General features: G+C 43.3%; 2 protein-coding genes across 25 annotated transcripts in view; one reads left to right on the top strand and one right to left on the bottom strand.

The window, feature by feature from the left end:
- The window catches only part of PLAGL1 (PLAG1 like zinc finger 1), a 50,893-nt gene extending 35,478 nt beyond the window's left edge, over positions 1-15,415 (top strand). For 23 of the 24 annotated variants that reach the window (XM_036316990.1, XM_036316987.1, XM_036316988.1 and 20 more), the window contains 3 exons: positions 7,867-7,996; positions 8,121-8,318; positions 13,028-15,415. In XM_036316990.1, coding sequence (XP_036172883.1) covers positions 8,167-8,318; positions 13,028-14,246 — 1,371 coding nt within the window. In that variant the 5' untranslated portion in view covers positions 7,867-7,996; positions 8,121-8,166 and the 3' untranslated portion in view covers positions 14,247-15,415. Of the gene's footprint in view, positions 1-7,866; positions 7,997-8,120; positions 8,338-13,027 lie in introns of those variants that run through there. The other variant, XM_036316992.1, reaches the window with a different exon arrangement.
- A 1,622-nt stretch (positions 15,416-17,037) lies between these two features.
- The window catches only part of ZC2HC1B (zinc finger C2HC-type containing 1B), a 34,125-nt gene continuing 24,701 nt past the window's right edge, over positions 17,038-26,461 (bottom strand). Inside the window, exons 6-8 of the mRNA XM_036318301.1 lie at positions 24,819-24,927; positions 17,907-17,991; positions 17,038-17,215 (exon numbers count right to left, since the gene is read on the bottom strand). Coding sequence (XP_036174194.1) covers positions 17,921-17,991; positions 24,819-24,927 — 180 coding nt within the window. The 3' untranslated portion in view covers positions 17,038-17,215; positions 17,907-17,920. The remainder of the gene's footprint in view (positions 17,216-17,906; positions 17,992-24,818; positions 24,928-26,461) is intronic.

Genomic DNA, 26,461 nt, shown 5'->3' with positions numbered 1-26,461 from the left:
TTTGAGGCTCATTTCCCGGGCTTCTGCCTCTCCCATTGCTCCTTAGGGCTTCCTTCATTCCAGCTGAGATAGTTCTGTTGGCATTGTCTGCCTGCTTCTACCTCTGTCCTTCCCACCGTCCTCACCTTGACTATTAAATAGGTTACGCATTATTTTCAATCCGCTCAACATCTTATAACAAAGAAAGGCTCCCACCTGTAAAAAGCCGACCTTCCTTCAGAAGAGTGGGCAACCAAACAGGGATTTTGAGCTTCTAGGGTCTTGTTGCATACTATCGCCAGTTAGAAATGATGTTGGAACATCTTATTACGTTTTTTTTTTTTTTTAAATGTAAACTTAATTCTCATTTTGCTTATTTTTATCACCATTGACTTGTCACTACACCGTCCTACCCAAGAGGAACTGGGGAATTTGGAGGCAGAAGTCCTCTGTCCTTGGAGCCTGTGAGAATAACATGTCCCCACAAGCCTACTTCCACCCTGCTCCACAGTGCAGAGCAGATGTCCTCAGGCAGCTCGGTCTAGCTGCAGCCTGCCACAAAGAAAACAAACCCCTCCTCGCCCCCAGGACAACCCACTCTACCAAACCACTCTGGGCTGATCATGTGAGCTTACTCACAGCGTCTGAGGCCACCCATGGAGAGCTCAGTAATGTATACAGTCACTTATAGAAACACGATTCACAATGGTCCTACTCCCCAGAATCCAGAGCGGGTCGGAGTGTCATTTGCTCTGTTTGGCCAGCAGAGCATCTCAGCTCCTCCTTCCTGCTGTTGGTCTCCTTGTTGGCCTGGGTCATAGGCACCATTAAGCTCAGCATATCAGAAACTGAACTTGGAGCTCCAGTGCTTTGCTGGATTTTCCTTCCGGTGCTCATCCTTCCTTCCTTGTCTGACAGTCCTGTCACCTCTTTTCGCTAGCCTAACCTAAGTCCTATCAACTATTCTGTTTACAAAGTGTCTTTTCAGCCTGCTCTCTCTTCCTTTTTGGGCCACGGTTATCTCTTCTGAGAGGTGGCAGAAGCCAAAGTGGTTTCCCTACCCCTGGTCCCACCACTCCAGTATATCTTACACAGCCCTGCTAGAGTTACTGTTAAAAAGTAGAATCTGATAAGTCTGTTGCTTGGAGTGGATTCCTGTTGCCCCACCCCCTGGTCATCAGTATTGGCTCATCCTTGCCCCTTGTGATTTGGCTCCTCTGTCTTCTGGTTCTTTGAGGCTTAGAGTTCTGAGCTTAGGCCTTTCCCGTTGCTTCTCATTCCCATTGAGACAGTGTTTTGTTGGCATTCTCTTCTATCTCTTCTCTCCCCACCTGCCTCACTCCACCTCCACATAAATTCAGAGTTAGTGGCTAGCCTTTACTAAATAGGCTATTCATCTACTAACATATTACAACAAAAAGCCTACCTTCTCCTAGTGGGATGGAGCCATATATCACTGTCCCTTTGTGATGGGTCTTTCCCTCTCTCTCCAGCCTGCTTTTTTGTATTTGTCTTGTGTCACTTTTTCTTCTGCTTTCTGGTGATCCTCTGTTGCCTACTGATTTTGAGAGTGGAACCACTAAAAGCCATGGAAGCTTTGTATGTTTAGACAGGGCTTGTCAATGAGGGCTTTGCTTTAGGTGATATAGGTAAACCCTGGGACTGTCATCTGTCCTTGATGTTAGCTTTTTCCTCTTGGGCTTCCCCAGAGAAGACTCCTTCAGGCACCTGCCATGGAGGACGAGGTCCTGGTTGCCAGTGTCCTGTTAGCCAAATGGAGGAGGTATACAAACTCCACTTAATCATTCCGTTTCAGCCTTGCACCCCCATCCCGTGCCCTCCCTTGTGGCTGAGGTTTCACTACCAGACTTTCATGCCTTTCACTCTACTTTCATGCCCACTTTCACCCCCACTTCCAGAGGTACCTAGTGCCCAAATTTCCGAGACTTATGATGGCTTCTGAGGGTAAGTCAGGTTGCTTCATGGCTTTCCATGACCTGCTCAGCTGCATACTTTTATTCTGTTGGCCATCTTGACTCACAGATGTTACTCACACTGCTTATAAGTGGAAGGTACTCTGTGCTTTTTCAGTTTTCCAAGTTTAATGCATACATCTGATGTTCTGAAGCTGTGCTGTAATCAACAAGACAGCTTCCTTATTAATTTTCTCTCTGAATAGTAGATAAATAATTCATTTTAGGCCTCATTTCTAAGAAAATAAGAGCGTAGCCCTGGGTTAGTTAACCAAATTAAGCCTCTCAAGGTTGCAGGCTGTGGAGGGATGGAGGTGGTGAAGTGTGGGGCAGTGTCCCCCAGGGCAAAATAGAGGGGTGGAGTCGGTAGGTGTTCCCACCAACAAGCACAAATGAGGGCATGTTGTTTCAACGATAGGAGGGTCAGTGTCCCCCAGGTGGTTGAATAAATAATTCTGGAGGGAACATAGAAGGGCCTTTGGTGAAGGCAGGGCTCGCCAAACCCGTTTTTCTCTTTCTAATTTCTTTGTGGTTTTAGTGATCTCATTTTATGTTCACCACAACCACTGGCGTCTCACCTGGATGATTACTGTCACTTCCTCAGTGATCTTCCAGTTTCACTCTCTCACCACGTGGAAAAGGAGCTCATTCCTCTGCTGGGGAGTGACCAGGAAGAGGAAGAGTTTGCCATGTGGACAAGGAGTGGCAGGGCATTCCTGGATGGGGCATAGCATGGAAAGCAGAGAAGCATGAGAGAATGGGGCACATTGAGGAAATAGCAAGTGGGTTGATCTTCGGCCTTGGTTGCCTTTGGGCCACTGTGGGAGAGAGGTCTGCAGACAGCAGGGCCATAGGCCTTATGGATCCAGCTTAAGGGCTCATCCCAGGCAAGAGCCTTCTTCCAAATGATGTGTCAGCTCAGGTGTTAGGGGATTTTAATGATAATGTCTTAGTTCTTTATTGGAGAATAATATATAAAAAATATTTTTAAAGATGCTGACAAATGATTTTGAGGGAAGGTGGGCCTATCTTACATGATAAGATCTGTTAGATTATCACTTTTATCCATGTTTAATAGGACATTTGTACAACTGGTTTACTGCTTGAATTTCAAAAGAATATTATAGAAACTTTTTTTTAAAACCTCACCTGAGGACATACTATTATTGATTCTAGAGAGAGAAAGGGAGAGGGAGAGAGAGGGAAACATCGATGTGAGAGAGGAACATTGATCGGCTGCCTCTCAACTTGCCTAACCAGGGAACCCGTGACCCCTCAGTGGACAGAACAATGCTCCAACCAACTGAGCCGCCTGGCCAGGAAAGAATCTTTATTATTAACCTAAAAAAATGCAGTGACTGAGACACAAAATATGTGTCCCATGGTTTAGGAAATAGTATCAGTGACTTTGTGAAGAGTCAAACTGAATTGATAGCAAAAGGAGGGATGGTCTCTTTTTCCATCTAAGTCAATGCTTCTTGTTTAAGAAAAAAAACAGAAGCTTATTAGAGGCCCTTTTTTTAAATTAGCCTGAACACATTGATATAAAACAATCCTGGTTTGGGGAGTATGAAAGAGGGAAACGTTTGGAGTAGAACTTTCTTATCTACAAGGAATGGTTGGTGAATGGCGTTAAAAAAAAAAAAAAGCAAGCTTAGACTATTCAAGTTGGAAGACTAAAAATGGCAATTCCGTTTCCTCCCAGAAACAGGCCTTGCATTGTGTCAGTGGGGACAATGGAAATAGAAGCCAGAAGTCACAGTTTATTTTGAGGTTGTTGTAAAACATTTGTCCCCCATGGGATGACTGAGGACGCCCCGGAGCTACAGTTGTGCTCTGACCTCTCCCTCTGCCGTATACCATGAGCCCTCAGGGAACACAGGCCTTCCTTGCTATTGCCATATATATATATATATATATATGTTCTTATTCCAATCTGATCCTCTCTCATCCCTAAAATAATCAGCATGAACAGAATGAAGCAGATGGCACAAGCCTTCTTTGGCATACAGGCAGATCTGTATCACTCCGTATTTTTAGAATCAAGGGGTTGGAAATTATGTCCTGAGATGTTTTGGAGGAAGACTTACTATCTTTCTATGGTGACAGGTGTTGAAATATTACCATACCGAAGACTCACAGGCAATCTGTGCGTTGAGTCTCAGAACAGACTAATTATGGTCAAGACCCTCCCTTTGTCGTTCTCTGTCAGGATTGTTGGGCGTTTGCCAGGTAATAGAAAGATACTCACAAGTCTGTTTTAAGGATGTGACCATAAAGCGCATCAGGTTTCAACCAAAGACTGGAATCAGCAACAGCCAGAGAGCTCTGGTCAAGTATGTGGTGATGGGATATGTTGTGTTATCTTCAAGGTTTATTTTTTAAAAATAGCTGAGCTTTGATCCTTGGCCACAGTGAATTTATAGTCTGTTGGGAAAGATTATTTTTATAGACGTTTGTGATTATATCATGAAAACCGTGCAAATGTTTATATTTGAAGGTCCATATTTAATGAAATACACAGCTACAGTGAATGAAATAACTATCTGTGAATTTGAATTCAACCTCAAAAAATAATTTCCTGAAGAAATTAAAGAATGTTTACTATCATATAATTAATCCAGTTCAACATCTGAGGACTAACTTTTCACCTATCGCGGGGCTAGGTGTATTTAACACAGAGATCTAAAACTCAGAAAGATAAGCGTCTTGGGAATGAGATAAGTTAAATAAGGATAAAAACGTTTAACTGGCTTAACGTTTTCTAGTTCTTTGGGAGGGAGTTCAATGGGGGAGAGAGTTGGAGGAAATGCCTCACTTTTAAATAAAATGTGGCCATGTCTGAAACTCCCTGATTATGTACTTACCATCTTTGAAGGCCCAAGAGAAATGCAGGTAATGATGTCCATGACTGTTGGACTTCTGAATCTAGGGAAGTGGCTGGAGATTGGATCTGGGAAAACTTGATTAATGCCAAAGGGCAGACACCTTTTTATTTTTAAATGAAGAAAAACATTTTCATTTGTATTCTTGATATGTTGGTAAGCAGTCAGTCAACCTTGCTATCTTTTGCGAAACAAAAGAATACAGGCTAATTTTTACTTGCACCCTCATATGTCCTTTCTATATGTATAGAAAGCTGGTAGTCTGAATAACACATGTGTTATTCAGACTACCAGCCCCCCAAGTAGGAATAATGGATGGTGAATTATACGTAGGGAGAGAACATGGCTTTTTCCCATTATATCCATAGCTGGGTGGTTAGAACCATGCGCCAGCTGATGGTTTCTTCACGGATCCCGTAGATTTGTACAGTGTGTTCTTAGACCACAGCGTGCTTGCAGAGCCATCTTGTTTTAGTTGGCTGTTCCCGGCGGCCCATGCATCAGGGGGCTATCACAAATGAGGGACCTGAAACTCAGGACACAGCTAACAAGTGGCTTAGCTGGAATCTGAATGGGGAATCTTCCTGCTGTATTTGTAAAGGACGTGACTAGATCTACATGAACTCCTCCTTTGCTTCAGGGGAACACCGGAGGGTCATCTCTTTGACGGTGAAGCTAAGAGCCAGCCTGTGCTGCCCAGTCCATCAGCCGTCAGCCTCACGTGGCTCCTTAACTAAACATTTCCGTTTCTCAGTGTCACATTTTGAGTGTTCAGTAGTCATCATATATGTGACTTTCCTATCATCACAGAGAGTTCTATTGGACATGCTGGGCATCTTTCATAAAGCTAGAGTTGGGGAGAAGCTGAAGAAAGTGTGTATAAGCAGGGGATTGGTAGGCGAGAGAATTATGAAATCCTCACCCCAAACCAGCTCCTTCTGGGTGACTAGTGCTACTTTGGGTTCAGCTAAGATGAACTTCACACTTCGTATTGTGTGCACATTTTAATCTTTTTGACAGACTTGGGAAGAACCCAGAGCAGTTTTGAGTGAATGAGTTGAGCATATTTCAGCTCTCTGCCTTTTATAGCTGGGCCAGTGTGAGCCAGACTTAGGCTGGAAAAGTAGACGCATCATGAGACCTGGCAGCGAGAACTCGGCCACACAGGGTAGGATTCCTGGAAGGAATTACTTTGTGGCCAGGGTTGTTGGGGACGCCTCAAAGCAGGGCCTCAGGCATGAACTGGGTTACTGTGAGGGAACAGGGAGTTGGGGAGATGGATTTGGACAGGGGTTCAGTGCAAGTCACCACAGAGTCACAGAGGAGCAAGGTGTGTGCGAGCTGCCCTCAGAAAGAAGATTTGGTGCCAAGATGCCGGCTTTGGCTCAGTGCCGAAGCTCTGATTCAGAGTGTGCGTGTCAGTCCTGAGGGTTCCTAGCAGGTGTGGCGGGGTGGGAGGGTGTCAGCCGGGTGCCGGCTCCTGTGAACTCGGTCCAGACACTAAACATCTGAGCTAGTGGATGAGGAACACAGGAGTTTGCCGCGATTTGGGCCACTAGAAAAGGAACGTATGTTTTGCCTGTGAACATGTGCTGTGGGCTGATCTAGTTAAAGAAGCTCGAACTGTTACAATAAAGTTTCATCTAGTTAGAGACTCTAGCTTTCCGATCAGAAAGTAACTGAAAAGGTAAAGATGAACTTTCTATAACACAGAGCAACTCTAAAGACTTGGCAGTAAATGAATGGCTGCAGGACACCGACTCCTGGAAGACCTGCAGTGATTGGTCAATTGGCCATGAGTGCTCAGCTTACTTGACAAAGTACAGAAAGCGCAGGCCTGGGTACAAAAGTTCCTCTGGTGTTTAATGCCAGCATATAGCTAATTGGCACTTGAGGGGTTAGCGTCTCCCCTCTGCTCCCCCCTGCCCATCCCCCTCCCCAGAGTTACTCTCCAGGACTCTGGGTAGCCAGAGTTGTGCTATGTTGTTTGTGGCACTGTCTCAGGCTCTTGGGCTCCTCAGATGATGACCAGTTGGTAGGAAAAGAAGAACCTGGTTTTGGTGCTTTGCTTGGGTTGGAAGGGTGGTAATCATTTGGGTTCTCCTGGAAGTGGCTGACCAACGGGATGAGGCTGGGGAATGAGGAAAGGCCCCCGTAAAAAAAGGGGGAGAGACTAGTAGAAACAGCTTACAAGAGGATGGTGTCTACACATTTCAGTGCAGCCCAAGCTTTCCCCCAAACCATCCTCAGTGTTGTTTCCTGGGAGCAGTGTGTCCCCGCTCCAGAGGCTCACCAGTGACTTGAACTCGCTGTATTCACATCTTGTTTCCATCCGAGAGTCGAGTCCTTTTGCACGGTCACCTTATAAGCAAATGAACTTGGATGCATACAAATGATTTCGTCTCATCCTCTAGAAGTTTAAACAGGTGTGATCAACAACATATGCTACGCTGACAGTGAGGGGAGAGGAATAGAGCCCACAGTTTGAATAAGCAGGATGACCTTGTTTCTGTACCAGTAAAACACTCCAACACCATTTTTTTTTTCAATTGGTCAGCTGAGCCTCACACTGACCAGAAATCATGGTTGGAAGTACAGTGGGGCCTTGACTTACGAGTGTCCCAACTAACGAGTTTTTGAGATACCAGCTGTCTCTCGGCCGATTTTTTGTATTGAGTTGACAGAGTAATTTGAGTTAATGAGCTCCTTAACGAGCTCCTCAACAAGCTCGGTCTCAGGGTTGAGGAGGACTTAAACTCCTAAGTCAAGGCCCCACTGTAGATAATACCGAGTCTATAGAAAAAGCCATCTCCCTCACAAAGGAAAGTGCTTCACCCACCAGCAAAACACTGTGCTCGACTCCTCGCCACTCCAGAGAAGCGTCTCTTAAAGGCCCTGGGAGGACAGGGCATCGTGCTGCATCAGTAGTTTGATTCTGAACTGGTGGGGTAGGGTGGGGGGGTGGGGGATTGGGGAAGCATTGTTTTCCAATAGCTAATGCAAGAAAACGGTTTCTTGTCTCTCCACAGACAGCCTGCAGATTACCTTTCTACTCGTGGAATCTCATCTGTGCCCAGACTCTCTCCTCTGAGCCTGAGACTGCACACACACTAGGCTGTGGGACAGCAGGAAGCAGAGCGAGTGGCTCCTGAGACCCAGGTCTGAGTAGAACCAAGCCCAGGACGCCACCTGTGTCCTGGCCTGGAGTGGGGGGGGGGGGGGGGCAGGGGGGCTCTGCTCATGGGCTCAGGACCAACCTTTCTTTTGTGCTTCACTGGTACAGCATTTGGTCAGCGCATCTGAAAAGGAAGGTGTGAGAAGCAAAACCCATGGCTGCCTACCTTTGCCAGGTCTGTGGCCAGACGTTCCTCACCCTGGAGAAGTTCACTATCCACAGTTTCACTCACTCCAAGGAGCGGCCTTTCAAGTGCTTGCACCCAGAGTGTGGCAAAGCTTTTGTTTCCAGATATAAACTAATGAGGTGAGAAGCTTTAGACAAGGTATGTGCTTTTACTTATGCCTTTACATGGCTTTGCCAGTCCTCAGACCAACATTGCACGGGAAAGGGACGCAGAATGTGGCGCACTTCAGCCTTGAAGCCGTGTCTCTGGTGTGACTGTAGTTTCATGTGACAGTTTTGCTGTGCCCTGTCATTCTTTCAACAAGTGTGTCTTGTGCTCCTCCAGGAATAGGCCCCATCTAAGAACAGAAAGATTAGTCGACTGGGGCTGGGAAGAGTGTTGTGCACACAGACTCCTTGAATTAAAATGCAGCCTGAGCGCTTTGACAGCTGTGCAGGCGGAGGATGTTCTCCCCTCCTGGGGCGCGCTGGAAGGCTTCTCAGGAAGGTGCAATCCTCAACTGTGGCCTGAAGAACAAATAGGAGGTGGACAGTGAGGAGGTTCTGGAAAAGCCCTAAGCCTTGGCCTTAAAGCTCCCAGAACCTCCCCAGAAGGTGGGGTTGGAGGAGGAAAGGGTGAGGCTCGCAATGGAGGCAAGGAAGCAGCTGCCAGCAGGCCTGTCCACTGCTGGAGAGGATTTGCGTTATTCTAATGAGTCTAAGCGGTGAAGAGCATGATTTGGTTAGGACACTGGAATGATGGTTCTGGTAGCCATTTGGAGAATAGAAAAGAGGCAAGTAGATGGATTTGAAATCTGTTGTAATAGTCCAGGTGTGGCATATGGAGGGCTTGTCCAGGTCTGGACAGTGAGGGTGCAGAGGAGGGAACACCTCTGAGTATAAGTTTTGGAGAAGTTTCTCCACTCGGGTCTAAAAGCCACCCTAATAAGCTCTGGAAATGTGTGAGGTATGCAGATGGTGAGTGTGTGCACTAATCAGATTTTCAAAGGTACCCATGATATTGCAAAGGATAGAAACCACTGTTTCAGCAGATGCCATAAAAAAACAAGTACATTTAGTCTAAGTTATTTCTTAGGGACGTCCAGGAGGAGATTGGATATCGGAGATGTAGCGTCTGCCTCCAAAGGATTCTTGTATCATAGAGAAGACAGAATATACATGGCAGTCTGGTTAACAGTGACTGCTGTGCGCACGGCTCCCTCAGAGCAATGCAGGTAGCGTGCACACAGACGCATGCTTCTTCTGATACCTGGTTAAGGGACATACATGTGCCATTAATCTTCATGAAACGAACTTGAAAGCTTCAACTTTCAGACTACTTGCATTTGAGTACATAGGTGATGGTCAGAATTTAGCAAGAGAGGATTTACATCTGGGTGGTATAAACAAGGACCACATTATTAGTAAATCTTGGAAGAGTTAAAAAAAAAAAAAGATATGATGTTCCTGGCCCTTAAGAATACAGCTGTTATAGATTATGTAATATAATAAGCTGATTTTTAAAATGAGGTTATAAATGCTTAAGTTTTAAAAAATTCAAATGTGCTCAGTACCTAGGCCACTCTCTAGTTGCCGTACATGTGCGTACTGAGGGCCTTACTGTGTGCACCTATTTTGTTGCAAAGGCTTCCTGTTTTGCAACAGGCTTCTTGTGTGTCCACAGTCAGGATCCCCGCTTGAGTGCAAAAGCAGCGCCTGCTCAGCCAGCCACCAGGAGGGCACTGTCACCCTGGGGACAGCGGCGCTCACAGCTTATGGGAATGACAGGAATTAGGTGGGATGACTGTGGTCAACTGCGCTGAAGGGATGTCTTAGCCACATTTAGGAGGTGGTAGTTCTGAACAAGGGCAGCCCCGCTTGTTCAGTGCCGGGTGAGGTGAGGGGGAGAAGGGAAGCAGTGTCCTTTGTGCAAGAACCGCCTGCCCGGCCACCGCCACAGCCACCCCATGCCTTGCCTCTGGCCTGAATAACGGCTGAGAAAGGAACAGAGACGTGGTGGACAGCAGAGTACCTTAGCGTTTGCTTTTGCGTCTCTCTCTCTCTCTCTCTCTCTCTCTCTCTCTCTCTCTCTCTCTCTCTCTCTCTCTCTCAATCTCAATGGCAGCATTCCATCCCATTTCCCTCGGTTACAACATACGCTCCATTTTATAAGCAGAGGTTGAGGGAGAAAATGACTGACTTGCTTCGCCAGAAAAGAGGACATGGGTCCCAATACAGCAAACACTGAATGCAGTGAGAGGGAGAGAGCCACAGAGAGGTGATCGCGAGGCAGGGGAAACCCGTTAGAGCAGCATTCCCTGAGGAGTCCTCAGGCTGCTGACGTGGCCCAGGTGCCACCCCACTGTGGCGCTCTGACCAGGGGACAGACAAGTATGGTTTCATGGGTTGTGAGGTATGAAGAGAGGTTGAGGGAAGGAAGCAAGTTGTTAAAGTAATTTCAGCCGTAAGATGATTATGTCCTGGGCTGAGTCTGTTGCATGAGTAAGCGAGGGATACTTTAAAAGGGGAAGACAGGATGCCAGGCAGAGGAGAGAGTGAGAAATTCAGGGGAACAGAAGCTGGTGAAATGGGAACGGTGGTGTCATATGCCTTTACATGGCTTGATGTGAACCCAGAGCAGTTATCCCTGGCTGATACATGAAACCTAATCAGACAGAAATCCTCCACAGAGAAAAAAAGCAGAGAGGTGCAAGAATGGAAGATCCAGGACAGAGCCTTGGGGTCCAAGTCACTAGTTTTGGACCAAATAGAAAATTGCTTCAGTGCCAAGTTTGTCAGCCAGTCCCCTCTCCCATCTATGTCTGCTGCTTTATCTGTGGATATTTTGTGTAAGGACGTGGCTATTTTCTAGAGATAACAGACTCAAAAAACCCTTTCTGCAACCTGCAAATGTTTTTAAATACATCTGGAAATTGCAGACATCAGCATCATTTCAGGACTCTCAACTCCCTGTTGCACTGGCTCCTGTAATCAGCACTGTTCATACCTGCCTGTTTGCAGAGCCCTTATGTCCTGGAGGGAAGGTGCAACTTTTCTTTCTAGCCCCTGCACAGAGCAGGCTACTGTTCTTAAGGGAGACGGGAAGAGGACTTGAGGTTTTTGCTTATATATATATATTTTTATTGCTTAAAGTATTACAAAGTGTTTTTTTATATTTAAGAAAATGACAATTAGATTCTGATCAGCTTTAAGATTTTGAACTGGCTTCCAGTCTTCCTGCCAGTAGGGACACCACTGGTTTCTCAACAGCTACTGTAGACCCCTTACAGGTTCTCCTCCTACGGTAGGGTCAGGAGTGGACAATGTAGAGTAGAAGGTTGGGTACACTTCTGACTTGCACTGTGTTGTTTTTTAAAGAAATTCTATCTTTTTTCATAGAATGAGTTGTTAGAAACTCCAAAATCAACAAGCTCAATGGCATTGAAATTGTCAGTAGGACAAGCTTTAGCTCCTGAAGACAAAACACCTGAGAGAGTTAACTGTCAAAGGGAGCTGAAGCAGCCTAGGCTGTGTTTGCAGCCACCAGTTGTTTATGGTGCTGTCTTGTAAGAAATACTAACATACAGGACTTGCTGTTTTGTATGACACAGTTATTAAAATGAACCTTTTTAAAGATGACAAACTCAGGGTTCCCTAATAGCAGTGGTTCTCAACCTGTGGGTCGCGACCCCTTTGGCGGTCAAACGACCCTTTCACAGGGGTCGCCTAAGACCATCCTGCATATCAGATATTTACATTATGATTCATAACAGTAGCAACATTACAGTTATGAAGTAGTAACGAAAATACTTTTATGGTTGGGTCACAACATGAGGAACTGTATTTAAAGGGCCAGAAGGTTGAGAACCACTGCCTTATAGCATTAAGTTTTCAGATTTTAGGAATTCAGTCGAACAATGATAGAAATGGAATTGTGGTTTTCCAAACCTAACTTGTGCTTTAGAAATACAAATATAAACTAGCTGTTTTGAAATTCCAGGTTGACCAGGATGACTATGGCTTCCCCTGAAGCTCAGTTAAAGAAACACTTGTAACTGCTGCTAGTAGCAGCACCATGGTCCTTCTAGAGAAAGCCCTTGTGAATGAACGTTGCCAGTGAAATCACCAGTGACCTTCAGGAACTTGGTTGAAGGGCTTTACCCAGGACCTTGAGGAAGTGGAGACAAGGGGCCACACACAGCAGGGCCGGGGGGGGGGGGGGAATAGCTGGTAGGAAAGTATTAAATGGAGAAGACGAAGACGTAAGCATGAAGATCGCATGGGAGGAGCGGGGTTCGGAGCCCAGTTGCTAGGGCTGGCATTCTGGGTACAGGGTACAGTTAGATGCTGTCTCTGAAGTTAAGGATAGACTTTTTAGTTTATGTCCTGAACTTGTCTCAATCAATACAGATGAGCTGGAATTGTATTAGAAACAATAATCTAAAATGGGGACTGGGGGCTATTGAGTCACTTTTGGAAATTCAGGAATGTTCAGTGTATAGAACAACCATTTAACCCAGTCCTGAAAAATAGTTTTCATGATCATATATTTTTAAATACCTGTCTGCGTTTAGCAATCTCTTTGTATACACTAGGAAAATGTGTACTCCAATCATATTCCTTACAGGTGTGAAAATTGCATTCTGTCCCTAGCAGCACCTGTTTTTTTATTATTAAGTCTTATTTATGTATAGAGTCTGGAAAATATAGAAAAGGACTTTAAAACTGAAAATGATTTCTTAAACCACCACCTAGAGAAAACTATTGTTACCATTTTAATATTGTTTCTCTACCTTTCTTCGGCTCTTAAAAATCTGGGTCAATTGTGAAATTCTGCCTTCTGCTCCTAGACACATGGCTACCCACTCACCCCAGAAATCTCACCAGTGTGGTCAATGTGAGAAGACGTTCAACCGCAAAGACCACCTGAAGAACCACCTCCAAACCCATGACCCCAACAAGGTGTCCTTTGTGTGTGAGCAGTGTGGGAAGAAGTACCACACCATGCTGGGCTACAAGAGGCACCTGGCCCTCCACAAGGCCAACAGCGGCGACCTCACCTGTGGGGTGTGTGCCCTGGTGCTCAGGAGCACAGAGGTGCTGCTGATCCACCTCAAATCCCACGCCGACGACAAGCCCCACGGGAACAAGCAGAAGAAGCACCGGTGCGACCACTGCGAGAGATTATTCTACACCCGGAAAGATGTGCGGCGCCACATGGTGGTCCACACAGGCTGTAAGGACTTCCTGTGCCAGTTTTGTGCCCAGAGATTTGGGCGCAAAGACCACCTCACACGCCATACCAAGAAGACACACTTACAGGAGCTGATGAAAGAGAGTTTGCAGGCTGGAGATTTCCTGAATGCCTTCCACTCTCTCTCTCCTCAGTTTCAGCTGAAGGCTGCCACTCTGGCTCCTTACGCTCTAGGAGCCTCTGTGCAGAATGGGCTCGCCAGTGGCTTGCCACCTGAGGTGCACACCCTCAATCCCATAGAGCCACCCTGCCAGCCTGTACCACCGCTGCCAGAGCCCCTGATCCCCCTGCCGCCCATGGCACCTCCCAGCTCTCCCCCTCAGCCCCTCCAGAATCACAAGTACACCACTGCTACCTCATATCCCCCACTTGCAAACCTGCCGCTCAAAACAGATACTAAAGGGTTTTGCAACTTCAATTTGCTCGAGGAATTGCCTCTGCAAGAGCCTCAGTCACCACACAGGCTCAACCCAGGTTTTGATCTGGCTAAGGGTGGCGCTGGTAAAGTAAACCTGCCCAGAGAGCTCCCCATCGATGCTGTGAACATAACAATACCTGCCTCTCTGGAAATTTCCCCTCTGTTGGGCTTCTGGCAGCTGCCCCCTCCTCCTACCCAAAATGCCTTTGGGAATAGTACCCTCGCCCTGGGGCCAGGGGAGCCTCTGCCCCATAGGCTCAGCTGTCTGGGGCAGCAGCAGCAAGAGCCCTCACTGGCCATGAGCCTGGGCCAGCTCCACCTTCCTCCCCTCCCCCACGTTTTCCCAGCAGGCACTGGCACTGCCATCCTGCCTCATTTCCATCATGCATTCAGATAAGTGGCTTATAAAGCATACTTTTCTTATTCTGGGAGAGGTTTTAAGGAGCATTTTAAAGTTTTATGAAGCATTTTAAATGTCAGTTGTAATACAAGGAAAGATTTGGAAAGCAGGATTGGGGATATGGCTTACTCAGTTACGACTGGCTTGAGATAAGAGTTCTAGAACTGCATGCATCGTGCCAATCTGTCCTGAGTGTTGATGATTTGTTCATGCTTTGTACCAAATGTAATCACCAAGTATTCTTTAATGGAACTGCAACTATCTATTGTTATAACCGACATCCAGACGAGGGCTGCTATATATAGTTGTCAAATTGAGTTTAATCGTAAGCCATGATCATAATGATGTTAGCTAAATAACATCACCTGAGTTTGTCATCTTTATGTAGCACGGCCTAAGGAGGGAACTATGGGAAGGTTTGGATTTCTCCAAAATGGGAGTTTTTTTTTCTTTTCTTTTTAAGTATACCTTTATAAAAGTAACCTTTATATTGCATATTATAAGTAGACTTTGTATTTTTTTTCTCCAGAATTCTTCTACCTTTAGTTGGATGTAGTGTAGTTACTATTGCATAGCCAACCTGTAGTTTTACAGAAACAATTTCTTGTGGAATAATAGATGTTTCCATTTTAAACAAGCATTTTAAATGTAGTTTGAATATTTTCCACAAGATGCTACAATGCGAGTTATCACTTCATTTATCTTAAAGACTAAACTGGTTGTCAGTTACATCTGACAGAAAAAAAATCACTGTGTAACCAGGTTAAGTGATAAAATAATCCAAGTGTCAGTCAAAAATAGTATTTTGCTGACTTTAATATTGATTATATTTTAACAGGAATTTAAGAAATATTACTGGAATTTAAAATATATATATATTAAACAAGATTTTTTTTTCTTTGCTTTGTCTGGCTTAAAGTACTACTCTGCTTAAGTATATTTTAATCACCAATAAATAAATGCATTTTAAATTTTATCATGTAATTCAATATTAGTTTTACTCAGAAAGAATAACATTTTTCAGTGTAACTGTAATCTCAAATTTGTATCTAATGAGTTTTAAGAATATGAAACCTAATCTTTTTTTAAAATTCCTTTGTCTTTTGTCTTTAGAGGCTTCCTATATGAAAATATATCTTACATTTAATAAACTCTGCAAATTCTGACGATGGCTTGTTTGATTTTTACTTACAGCTACACAGCCTAACCATCCTGATCTAGACACAAAAACATGAACAGCTCAGTAGCTGGCTCCCTCATGCCCCCTCCTGGCCATTACTTTCCCCACAGAAACTAGTAGTCTGACCTCTATTTAGCATCTACTAGAAACCAACTTTGAGTAAAATTATGATTTAAGGTAGAAGCTTGTGTGCTTCACTTAAATTCACAACACTAAAAACTTATCTCTAAAAATTACTATATAAAATTCTGAATCCTTCTATATTTAGAATTTATTTCTGATATACTGGTATAGGTCAGAATACTAGTTACTGAAGTTCAGTCTATTGGGCCAGTTTTACAGTGGCGTTTGCCGTTACTTTCTAGCATGAACTAGAAATGTATTCCTTAGTGGGATTCCTTCACAAACTATTCCCCACTTGGAAATCTGACACGCTTATTTATTTGTGTTTGTTTTACCTCTAAATAAGGGGTGGGGGTGAGGGGGTAGGCAGAGAAAGGGACGCCTCGAGTTCCTTTGCCCATCAAAGAAGCCTGGCAGCCAAATGGGAGAAACCTTGGCTCCTAGCCCTTACCAGTGGGGCCCATGACAGCAAAGGGCCAAGGCATTTCAGGAAAGCTGCCTGGGGTGGGGCTGTCACTGTGGATACAACTTGGTAGAGTCTTAAACTACAGCTTAATCTGGGGGGAGGAGATGAGGTTACCTCATCAGTGGAATGCACGTTCTGGGATGTCTGAGTCAGCTCCCATAGCCCCTCTTATCTCTGTGAGGAAAGCAATCTCCCAGAAAAAGGAGAGAGAGGAGTGGCTTACCTGGGCTACACCCTCTCCAGACTCATGGCCTAGTAGTCTTCAGTCAGTTCCAGGACATACACCTGACTTCCCTGAGCATAAAACTTAGGATGTGATCCCCAGATACCCAAAGCGTTTCAGATGTTGTGTTTGCTGCATTAAAGAGGGAGTAGTTTGGGGTTCTACTTAAATTTAGACAGGAAAATGGCTTTTAATTCCTAATTACAATTCCCTGAGTTGAAGAAAACATAAAAATCATTAGATTAAGAAGCATGAATTAAGTATAAATGACTCTACAAAAAGAATTTGTTAATCCCTAAGGTGACAAAGAAAAATAGCTGCAAGACCACCTCCCCACAGTTTATCAACCAATGGTGAGATGAAAAGTTGGTGCCTGATTTGTCAGAGATAAATAAATGGTTTGAGGCTGCATAGAGCATCCTTCCCACTGGGTGGGAAGGTTATTATAACCTGTTCCACTGCAGTGTTTCCCCAAAACCAACTGTGTGCACTGGTATTGGAGACAGTTCCACGTGGTATACAGATGGGTACTTAAAGCAGGAGTTGTTACTTTTTATAATTTCATGCTTATCAGAAGAAAATATCACAGAGGGGATTTCACGACTATTGTGTAGAATGAGCTGGGTAAAAAACGCTTTTCCTAGTAAGTAAGTAATGCTAGACTCCATAGACTGTTTTACTAAACATTTCTAATATCAAAGCAATGTTTTTGAAAAAGACTATTAAATATCCCATTAAAAAAATGCTTCAAGTAAATCTCCAAATTAAGCATTATCGTACAGATGAATGCCTTGTTTAATGATTTGGTTTTGAATATTTTGAAGGGAGGAAATAAGAAAATTTGAAGCTAGTTTTACATGTCCTGCATGATGTCTCGAGAGGAATCAGGCATTGAAGCAGACATCTGCTCCTTCCTTTCTGGTGACATTGTTGGGCTCACAGCCATCCAGGCTGATGAGCTGTAGGGAGCCAGTCTGAAAGCAGAAAGAAAAGGCATTTACTAGAACTTGGTTGTTGTCACACTGAGAATGTTAAATACTTAATATAAGCTTCTCTACATGTTTAAATGTCTTAAACAATTCACAAGATAAAAAATGTCCCCAACTTCATACCAATTCTACTCCGTGTCAATCTCAGGAACTGTGTTTTGGGGGGGCAATGTGTTTAGAAAGAGGGACCGGGCAGTAGCCTTCCAGGTCAACATAAAGAACCCATTCCCCTCTCCTGTTAAGTCCACAAGCAAATGGAGTGTCATTTTCCAACTCAGGGTTTAACAAAAAAGTTTCTAGAGCAGTAGTTCTCAACCTTCCTAATGCCGCGACCCTTTAATACAGTTCCTCATGTTGTGGTGACCTCCAACCATAAAATTATTTTCGTTGCTACTTCATAACTGTAATTTTGCTACTGTAAACAATATGTAATTATATATGTGTTTTCCGATGGTCTTAGGCGATCCCTGTGAAAGGGTCGTTCGACCCCAAAGGGGTCGCGACCCACAGGTTGAGAACCGCTGTTCCAGAGCATATTTCATTAACCTAGCCTAGCCCATATTTCTCTTGGGTTTGCCTGCTAGAGGGTTCTTCCCTTAAAGGCTCATTCATTCCCTGTACCTTGCACATTAGATGACCACCAGCACCTGGATTAGAGTGTGTTTGTTTTTCTTACCTGGCCTCTAGGAGTTAATCTTTTTTAGAAGATTTAGTAAATCCTTGTTTGAGTTTTGCTCCAGAAGCAGGGTCCGAGGCTAATCCTTTACAGACATAAACAGATTTGTTATTATGTAAAAGCAAACAGCAAGAAAGAAAAAAAAAAACACGAATGATTGTGAAATCTTCCCATTGGATCAAAGTCTCTATTCCGTTCTGTTTTGTTCTGTAGCTATAGACAAATAGTCTCTATCCTGGGCCAAATAATAAGGGAAACCAGGGACTGTCCCAGGAGCCTTCTCTCTCTCCCCTGGCCCTCCACTTACCCATGGATGGGCCCTTTGGACTGCCCCCTCAGGGGGCTCCCCATTTATACACCCTGACTCTCAACACCTCTCCATGCCACTGCTCCGAGTCTCAGAATGTACCCCGAGCAGTCCATACCCTCACAATTCTTTACCTGCTCTCATGCTAGCCTTATGGAAGCATGAGGTGCCTCCCCCAACCCTGATTTTTTCCATAGCAATGAACTTGCTTCACAAACAGGATTCTTTTCCTTTGCGTCAAGCAGCTGTTAGGTATGGAGAGGTAGGAGTTTATGGTTACAGGCATACCATAGTCTGTCTTAGACCACATGGTATGGGGCAGGATTCTCAGAGAAATCATTTTTTGTAAAACGGAATAAGTCCCCTCTGTCCTAAAGGCCTGGAGTGTTTTATGAAGGGGGAGTAACCAAACAACCCAAGGAAACTATGAATCAAGCTACCAAAGGACTCAGAAGACGTAGGAATAGAAAGAGCTTTAGTGTTCATTTTACCCAAAGATCTGCAAGTTTTATTCCTTCCAATGGATCTGCATAGACCCTCTGATACTCACTGCATTTGCCAAACAATGAAGCTACTTAAGGAGGGGGTGCTGGTGCAGGGAAGATGCTTGACTCCATCAAACCCACTGGTTCCAGAAATAAAGCAGAGCCCAGGCAGCAACGTTATAAAATGCAATTCACTAAAAAATGAAGCAGCACAGCTCTGGGACCCAGAACTACACTTCATAGTGGTCTCAGACTCTCTGTATTAAGGTGCTGGAGAAGCTGATCCTCAGAAGTACCTTCCAGCCAATCAGTCGCTCTTATATCAAAACCCTTGAGAAAACAGCCACCAGTCGATATTTGCTGACTAGGCTATAAACGCATTTCCCATCTGAAGTTTAGACTCTTTGTGGGAATAAAGGGAGAGCCACACCTTTTTATAAAACAATTATACATATATTTACATCATATACATATCATATATATACAATATATAATATATATATTTTACTATCTCCTTCGTGTCTATATATTTTTGACCCAGTTTTCCCAAAGCCAACAAAGATTTGGTTGACTCTATCATTTCCTATTAAATTACTTGTCCAAATTGCTTTACCTCTCTCATCTATAAACTAGGGATATGAAAAGTACATTTATCCCCTTGTGAGGATTAAGTGAGGATTAATATATGAAGTGCTTAGAAGAGGGTAGAATTAAGTGTGGACTATTGTCCATGAAGAAGGGAGTTATTTAGTATAGCAAAAAAGTAGACACAATTGACCTGCTCACCACCAGGAAAACAGCTAAATAAATTACATAGTATAATTGTGATGTGATACTATGTTTTTAAAGACAGTCTTTTCTTCATTTATTTATTTAAGGTCTTATTTATGTTCTGTTTAATATATAGTTCACTTCTGGCCATTTTAAATGTTTGACATAGAAGAGGCTATATTGGAATATTTACAGCTTCATAAATCTTCTTCAGATTAGTTGTTAATTTTTTGTGATACAAAAAGTTTCAGATAAGTATAAAAGAAAAAAATATGTCTCAGGCTGGTAGTTAACAGTTGTGACCAAGAAGTTTTCAGTTTTATTTTACAAAATTTGTTCATTTCTTACATGAGAGATAAACTTATTTTAATATAATCCTTTTCCACACTTTAAAAATCAGCCTTAGTGTTATGTATTTATAGGCAGCCTTTAACAATCCTGTCATATTTGTACTAACCCAAATGATTCACAGTGACAAAACATTTTAGTAACTTGATCACAAAACCATATGGACAATATGAATTTTAATATTATAAATGCTATTTTTTAAAGGTAGAATTTATTTTGCACAGAGTAAAAAGAATGTACTATTTAGCTCTCAAGTTTGAATTATCAATATGTTACTACAATTTTGTATATCAGAATCTAAGTGTTACAGGTACAAAAAGCATACTGCTAGCCCAATGAACAAAGTTTAGCTGAATCTCTGTCACATGCAAATCAAATAAATTTAAAATCTTAAAAAGAAAGAAAGAAAAGAAATTCTTTTGCCATAGGGAAATGTTCAAAATTTGTTAGTGGAAAAAAAAATCAGGATGTATATACATGGACTATGATCCTAATTTTGATAAAAGGAAAACAGGAAAAAAAAGAAAAAAATTGAAAAACTTATGAATGTTAACAATGGTCAGTCATGTCAGGGTGTGCAATTTTGGAAGATTTTTTTCTTCATACTTTTTCTCCATTTTCTAATATTTTTTACAGTAAGCATTAATATCTGACATGATAATTTTTGAAAATGCTCTTTCTCAAAAGAAATTTTTGCAGGCTTACTTAAAGTGGCTAATAATGAAAAGTTCCTAGGTCACCCGAATTGCCTAACTTACAGTGGCAGCCTGGGTCACACACAGCCTGGGCGCCTGCCCCAGCAAGTACGGCCTTCCCTGCTCTAGGGCCAGCCTCCCACCCCAGCTTCAATTTCTATTCACACTCTACTCCGCTCTATGCTTTGATGGACCACTTGTTTCCACAGTTTGTCATCTGCATTCTCATTTTCATCTCTTTGTTCAATCTCTTTGCAACTTCTCTCCACTAGTAAAAATCTAGCTCACCCTGAAAGCTCATCTTAAGGCCTCCGCCTCCACGGGCTTCCTCTCTCAGAGGTAGCCTCCTCCATAAAGCCTCCTGGGCAAAGCTGATCTCCTTCTTGTATTCCCTCAGGAGCTTTGCATCCTATTGCTAAATATTAGTTTACACCCCACTGTTAAATATTGACTGCTACCCCCCTAGACTTTTAAGAGCCCACAGACGCAAGAAACAACCATTCATACTAATTATGTGTTGAATGAATCTTCTTAAACATCCCCGGCATGTGTACCAACTTCATATAACATCACATGCTCCTTTGTATTAGATTCTCCTGCACATGCTTATCTTCTCATAAGACTCTAGGATGGATAAGGATTATGACTTACACACACATATCTCCCCTGACTGTGAATTTAGAACAAAAAGCTATACATGGGAAATACCAAATACATATTTTACTCAAGAGAGTTGAAGAATGAAAACCAAAGTTTTAAGGGGTTAACTATCAGCTAAATGAAAAGACAGTAATAGGATTTATGTGGAAGGCAAGTGACAACAAGTAGCCTAAACGACTGATTGGCAATCTAGATATAGCAAAGCTCAACAACAACAATTTTTAAAAGACCCTCATATTACAAATAGATTACTACTGACCAGAACAAATACAATGGGTAGCAGATGTGAATCTGATTCACACACTGATCTGTTGACATCAGCAAAGGCACTCAGTGCTTTTCTCCAAGCCTTTAACATTTTTGCAAATTCACCCCACCCCACTCTACCCGTCAATATACTTCTGCTTCCTTTCCAACATAGCTCTGAATGCATGCGAGGCCACAGGGAAAAAAAAAATTTAAATTGAAAAGGCATCTTAAGTCTTCGGCACAGGTAAAAAAAATCAACCATCATTGCAAACTGTTCAAGCCATTCCCAGTTGTTCAAGCTAAAACACTGAATACACAATCTCTGGTCAGTGCACTCATATCAACAAATTTATCCTGATCCAATCATTCTCATATGTATTCCTCAGGGTTATTTTCAATAACAACTGTCAAAATCTTGGGGTGGGGTAAGAAATGCATTGTCCACCTGAAATAAATAAAAATGCTTTCTCTTAAAGCTAATTAACATGACGATTATATGCATAGGCCAATAACTTAAGAGGGACATTACAGAATCAAGATACCTACTTTTTACCATACATTCCACTCAAAAAGTATTTGTTGAGCACCGCACATATGCCATGAACAATTCTAACAGGTAGAGATGTAGCAGTTCAATAAACTGCCTTCTTAAAACTTATATTCCTTTTTGGAGGGATGGGGTGGGAAGAGACAAACACATACACATTGAATATTGGATGGTGATAAATGCTGTTTTAAAAAACTACAGAGGAAATTGTGGAGAAATTAATTTTAAATGTAGAGGTTGGGGGGCCTCATGTGAGATGACACTCAGCAAAACACTGGAGGGAGGGAGAGGTGAGCAGTGCAGATTAGTGAGGGAGGGTTTGGGTTTTCAGCAGGGGGAGCAGCCAGAGCAAAGGCCTGGACCGGGAAGGAACACCACAGAAGCCACAGGGGCTGGGTCCACAGGACAGAGTGACGGTGAGGGCAGGTGGTGGTATAGAACTCAGTGTGGGCCACGGTAAAAACTTCGCCTTTTCCTTAGCAACATCACAGTGGTGATAAACCACCATTACCTAGTCCAGTGGTTCTCAACCTTCCTAATGCCGCGACCCTTTAATACAGTTCCTCATGTTGGGGTGACCCCCAACCATAAAATTATTTTCGTTTCTACTTCATAACTGTAATTTTGCTACTGTTATGAATCGTAATGTAAATATCTGATATGCAGGATATATTTTCATTGTTACAAATTGAACATAATTAAAGCATAGTGATTAATCACAAAAACAATATGTAATTACATATGTGTTTTCCGATGGTCTGAGGCAACCCCTGTGAAAGGGTCGTTTGACCCCCAAAGGGGTTGAGACCCACAGGTTGAGAACCGCTGACCTAGTCAAAAGCAAATATAATTCAATTTGCTTAGATCTACTGGCCTACTAATCTATTTCCTAATGTAGCAGAATGGTGTCTTTATAATGTCCTTCTTCCTGTACTGAGACACAGGACTTCTGAGTTCTCACGTAGGCCTTCTGCTGATTTTTAAAAAATTACTTAGTTCAAGCAAGGAAACTCTTTTCTGATTTTCAATACTGCACCTGACATGCTGTCCTCTCCCATTTCCAAATCGCTTTCCAAGTTTACTAGACCAGGGAATAGAGGCCCGAGACTCTGTTGCTGTACTTGGACTTGATTTTGCATGTTGTCAGAGTTCCCTAATCCTGATGAATTAAGAAATATTCCCTCTTGGCAAATAAGGTTTGACCTCAAACTCAAAGGAGTGCTTTTTACTGGAAAGGGAACATTATAACGTATTCTTGGAAAAAATAAGAAAATCATCCATAATATAAAGAAACTGCCTTTTCTAAAGGACATTAATCATTATACTTTAAATAAAAAGCTTATTAGTGAAAGTTTTACCAACGAATGCATACATAATTTGATGTTTATGTGAGTGTGTGTGTGTGTGTGTGAATACCAAAATCTAACGCATTATTAAATTTTCACAGATCAGGAAAAAACTACTGACTTGGGTTTACAGGGCTATGAGGAAATTTTCAAGTATTCATTCAATTTTTAGCTCATGGTAAGCAACTCACGAGGAATTTAAAAACTAATAATAAACTTTTCTGTGCTGTTTATGAACCATGAGACTGGCAATTCTGACTCTGGTTCTTATTAATACCTGCAAAATTAGACTCCTGGCCAGAGGTGCCATATAGCCATGAATTAATTCATCTTGCCTTCATAGTGTATGCTGACCATTAATAAAGAAGAATGCCACATTTATTAATGCAGCTCAAATAAGAGGGAGACCGCAGGAGAGAGAGGTTTAACCCAGCTCAGCTGCTTACCAGTTGAGTGCTTAAACAAGTAACCTGTCCTCCCAGCTCCAGTTTCCCTTTCCATAGATGAAAACACTTGGAGGACTCCTATGAGGATTAAATGAAATGGGTCTGGCATATAAGTAAGTACTGCAATGGTGGTTATGCCTTTCTGTTACTTTGAAGACATTATTTTGTTCTAGAAAGGAAACTCTTCCCTTTTTCTTTTTTTTCCCCAGCTTTCTTGAGCTATAACTGAGTATGATATTGTATAAGTTTATGGTGTACAATGTGATGATTTGATTATGAATATATTGTGAATTGATTACCACAATGAAGTTAGTTAACATCCATCACCTCACATAGTTAACTTCTATGTGCGTGGTGGTGAGAACATTTAAGATTTGCTCTCTTGGCAACTTTCAGGTAAGTGACACAGTATTGTTAACTCTAGTACATGGTCACTATATTCATCTTATAACTGGAAATACTATATCCTTCGATCAACATCTCCCCATTCTCCCACCCCACCCCTGGCAACCATCATGCGGTTCTCTGTGTTTATGAGTTTGACTTAGCATAATGTCCATCCATGTTGTCCCAGATGGCAGGACCTCCTCCTTTTCTATGGCTGAATAGTACTTCGTTGTGTATATTATGCACCTTATCTTTATCTATTCATTCCTCAATAGGTTGTTTCTGTATCTCGGCTATTTGAAAAATGCTGTAATGAACATGGGAGTACAGGTCTCTCTCTGAGATTGTTTTCTCTTCTTTTCATCACATCTGATAAGCTGTTATCTCCCATTCTTCAACTCCTTTCAATTTTAATAGCCGGGGAATGATGGATCCCTGCTGCTGTAATCGGATCTGACTCTATATGTTGTCAGAGTTATCTAAACCTGACAAATTAGGAATTGTGCCCTCTCAGCAAATAAGCTTTTCCCTCAAACAAACCCATGTGTCTTTATATCCAAAAGCAACACTGGATATCACAGCTGTTGCCAGCAGCCCATGAATCCCAAAGCCCACGGTGGTCGCCTCTATGACGCTGGCATGCGGTGGTTGAGATGCTCACTCTGACTTACCTGGACTGGCTGGGGCCGCTCGCGTGGCCTCCAGGGCCCTGTTCTGCAGCAGAGCTCCCACGGCACTGGTAACCGTCGGTTCTTTCCTTGGACTCGTCTGAGCCCTTCCCTACAGAGAGAGGGGGCAGATCTATAACTCAGGCAGCACACAGGAGGAACGATTTCCACTCAGCCACTTTGGACCAGAGTCACCCTGGGGACCTGCTGCACCCGGGGACGGGGACACACACACCCTGCGCCTTAGGTGGCCTGGTTCCTAACCTCCCTGCTGATGCTCAGAGCCATGTCAGGGTGCAGGAGCTTCCATTCCATAATAGCACCTTTGAGGGGATTTCGAAGTTAATCCTGTAAAACTAGTTGTATGGATACAGAGGACATCACTTCATGTCAGTAAGGATAGTTATGGCACATTTTAGTTTTTCACTTAAAGATGCGTTTGTTTTTAAATACACAACCAGAGAAGAAAAACAGACATTGGCAGGCAGCGAATGTTTTAAACATGGAATCCAACATCCCTGCACCACAGCCCTCCCCACTGAGCTGCAAGAGCAGAAGAGGTACACAAATGTAGAATAAGGACCAAAAGGTTCCTCGGTGGCGCCTTGCTACCTCCTGACCGATCCCCCCAATGTCTCCACAGAAACAACATAAAGATAACCTGTTTCTCAAGTGAGAATTCTCACTTGGGCAAGGCGAGCTCTGAGATGATAGCAGGCAGTTCATCCCCATCCAAACAAACAGAGCTATTTTCAGAGGGCATAGCACTTTTGTAAAGTTGATTTTATTTAAAATAGAAACACATTTCAGCTGTGCTGTCAACAGCCCTTCAGAACCAAGCGGGCCCCTCCCTTTCTGCCCCACTTCTGAGTGTGCTTCCCTCTGAGGCAGGCCCCAGCGTGGCGGAGCTGGCTGGGGAAACAAGCCCTGCTGTTCAGACACACTCACAGCGAGTTGACTCAGAAAGCAAGCAATTTTTCTTCTGTGTTCCCAATCACCACTTAGCTCTGGAAAACAAGGCGGGGACCAGGGCCAAGTCCCTGGTTCCAGGCGGGATGGCCAGCTGGCCTCCTTCAGGAATAAAAAGCACTTCCGCTGCGGCTTCCCAGCGCTCCCTTTGGCCCCACTAAACCCCGACTCACTTCGGGAACTGGCCAGAAGAACCATTCGAAGAAATGTACTCCACCCTTTATGCTTGAGAAAGAGGAGGTAGAGTTATACTGAGAAAACCTTTCCAAAACTAAGTTGAATTCAAGCCCAGAGCAGTTATATCCCCTCAAAATCAGGGTGTCTTTTCCACTCACCGGAAAGGACTCCCAGAAAGAGTAAGTGGGGAGGGGTGACAGGGAAAGAGGAAAGCCAGGGACCCCTACATGAAGGCGCTTTCACTTTATTATATATTATCCTCCCGACAACTCGACAAGGTACTGATAAAAGTGGGAATTTAAGTAACTTGACCAAGTTTGCCTGCAGATAGTCAATGATAGGGCTGAGATTCAAACCCTGGCTGGTGATTGTAGAATCTGGGCTCTTTCTTCATTGCACTGTCTCCCATACTATTTCAGGTGTAAAGATTGAATCTCTACAACTATCTATCTACACTAATAAAAGAGAAACATGCAAATTGGTGTCACTCTGCTACGCCC

Source organism: Myotis myotis, unplaced genomic scaffold, assembly GCF_014108235.1.
Source record: "Myotis myotis isolate mMyoMyo1 unplaced genomic scaffold, mMyoMyo1.p scaffold_m19_p_7, whole genome shotgun sequence".
NCBI classification, from domain to species: Eukaryota; Metazoa; Chordata; class Mammalia; order Chiroptera; family Vespertilionidae; genus Myotis; species Myotis myotis.
Note: the sequence above shows the minus strand (reverse complement) of the source record. Positions and strands in the feature narration are given on the sequence as shown.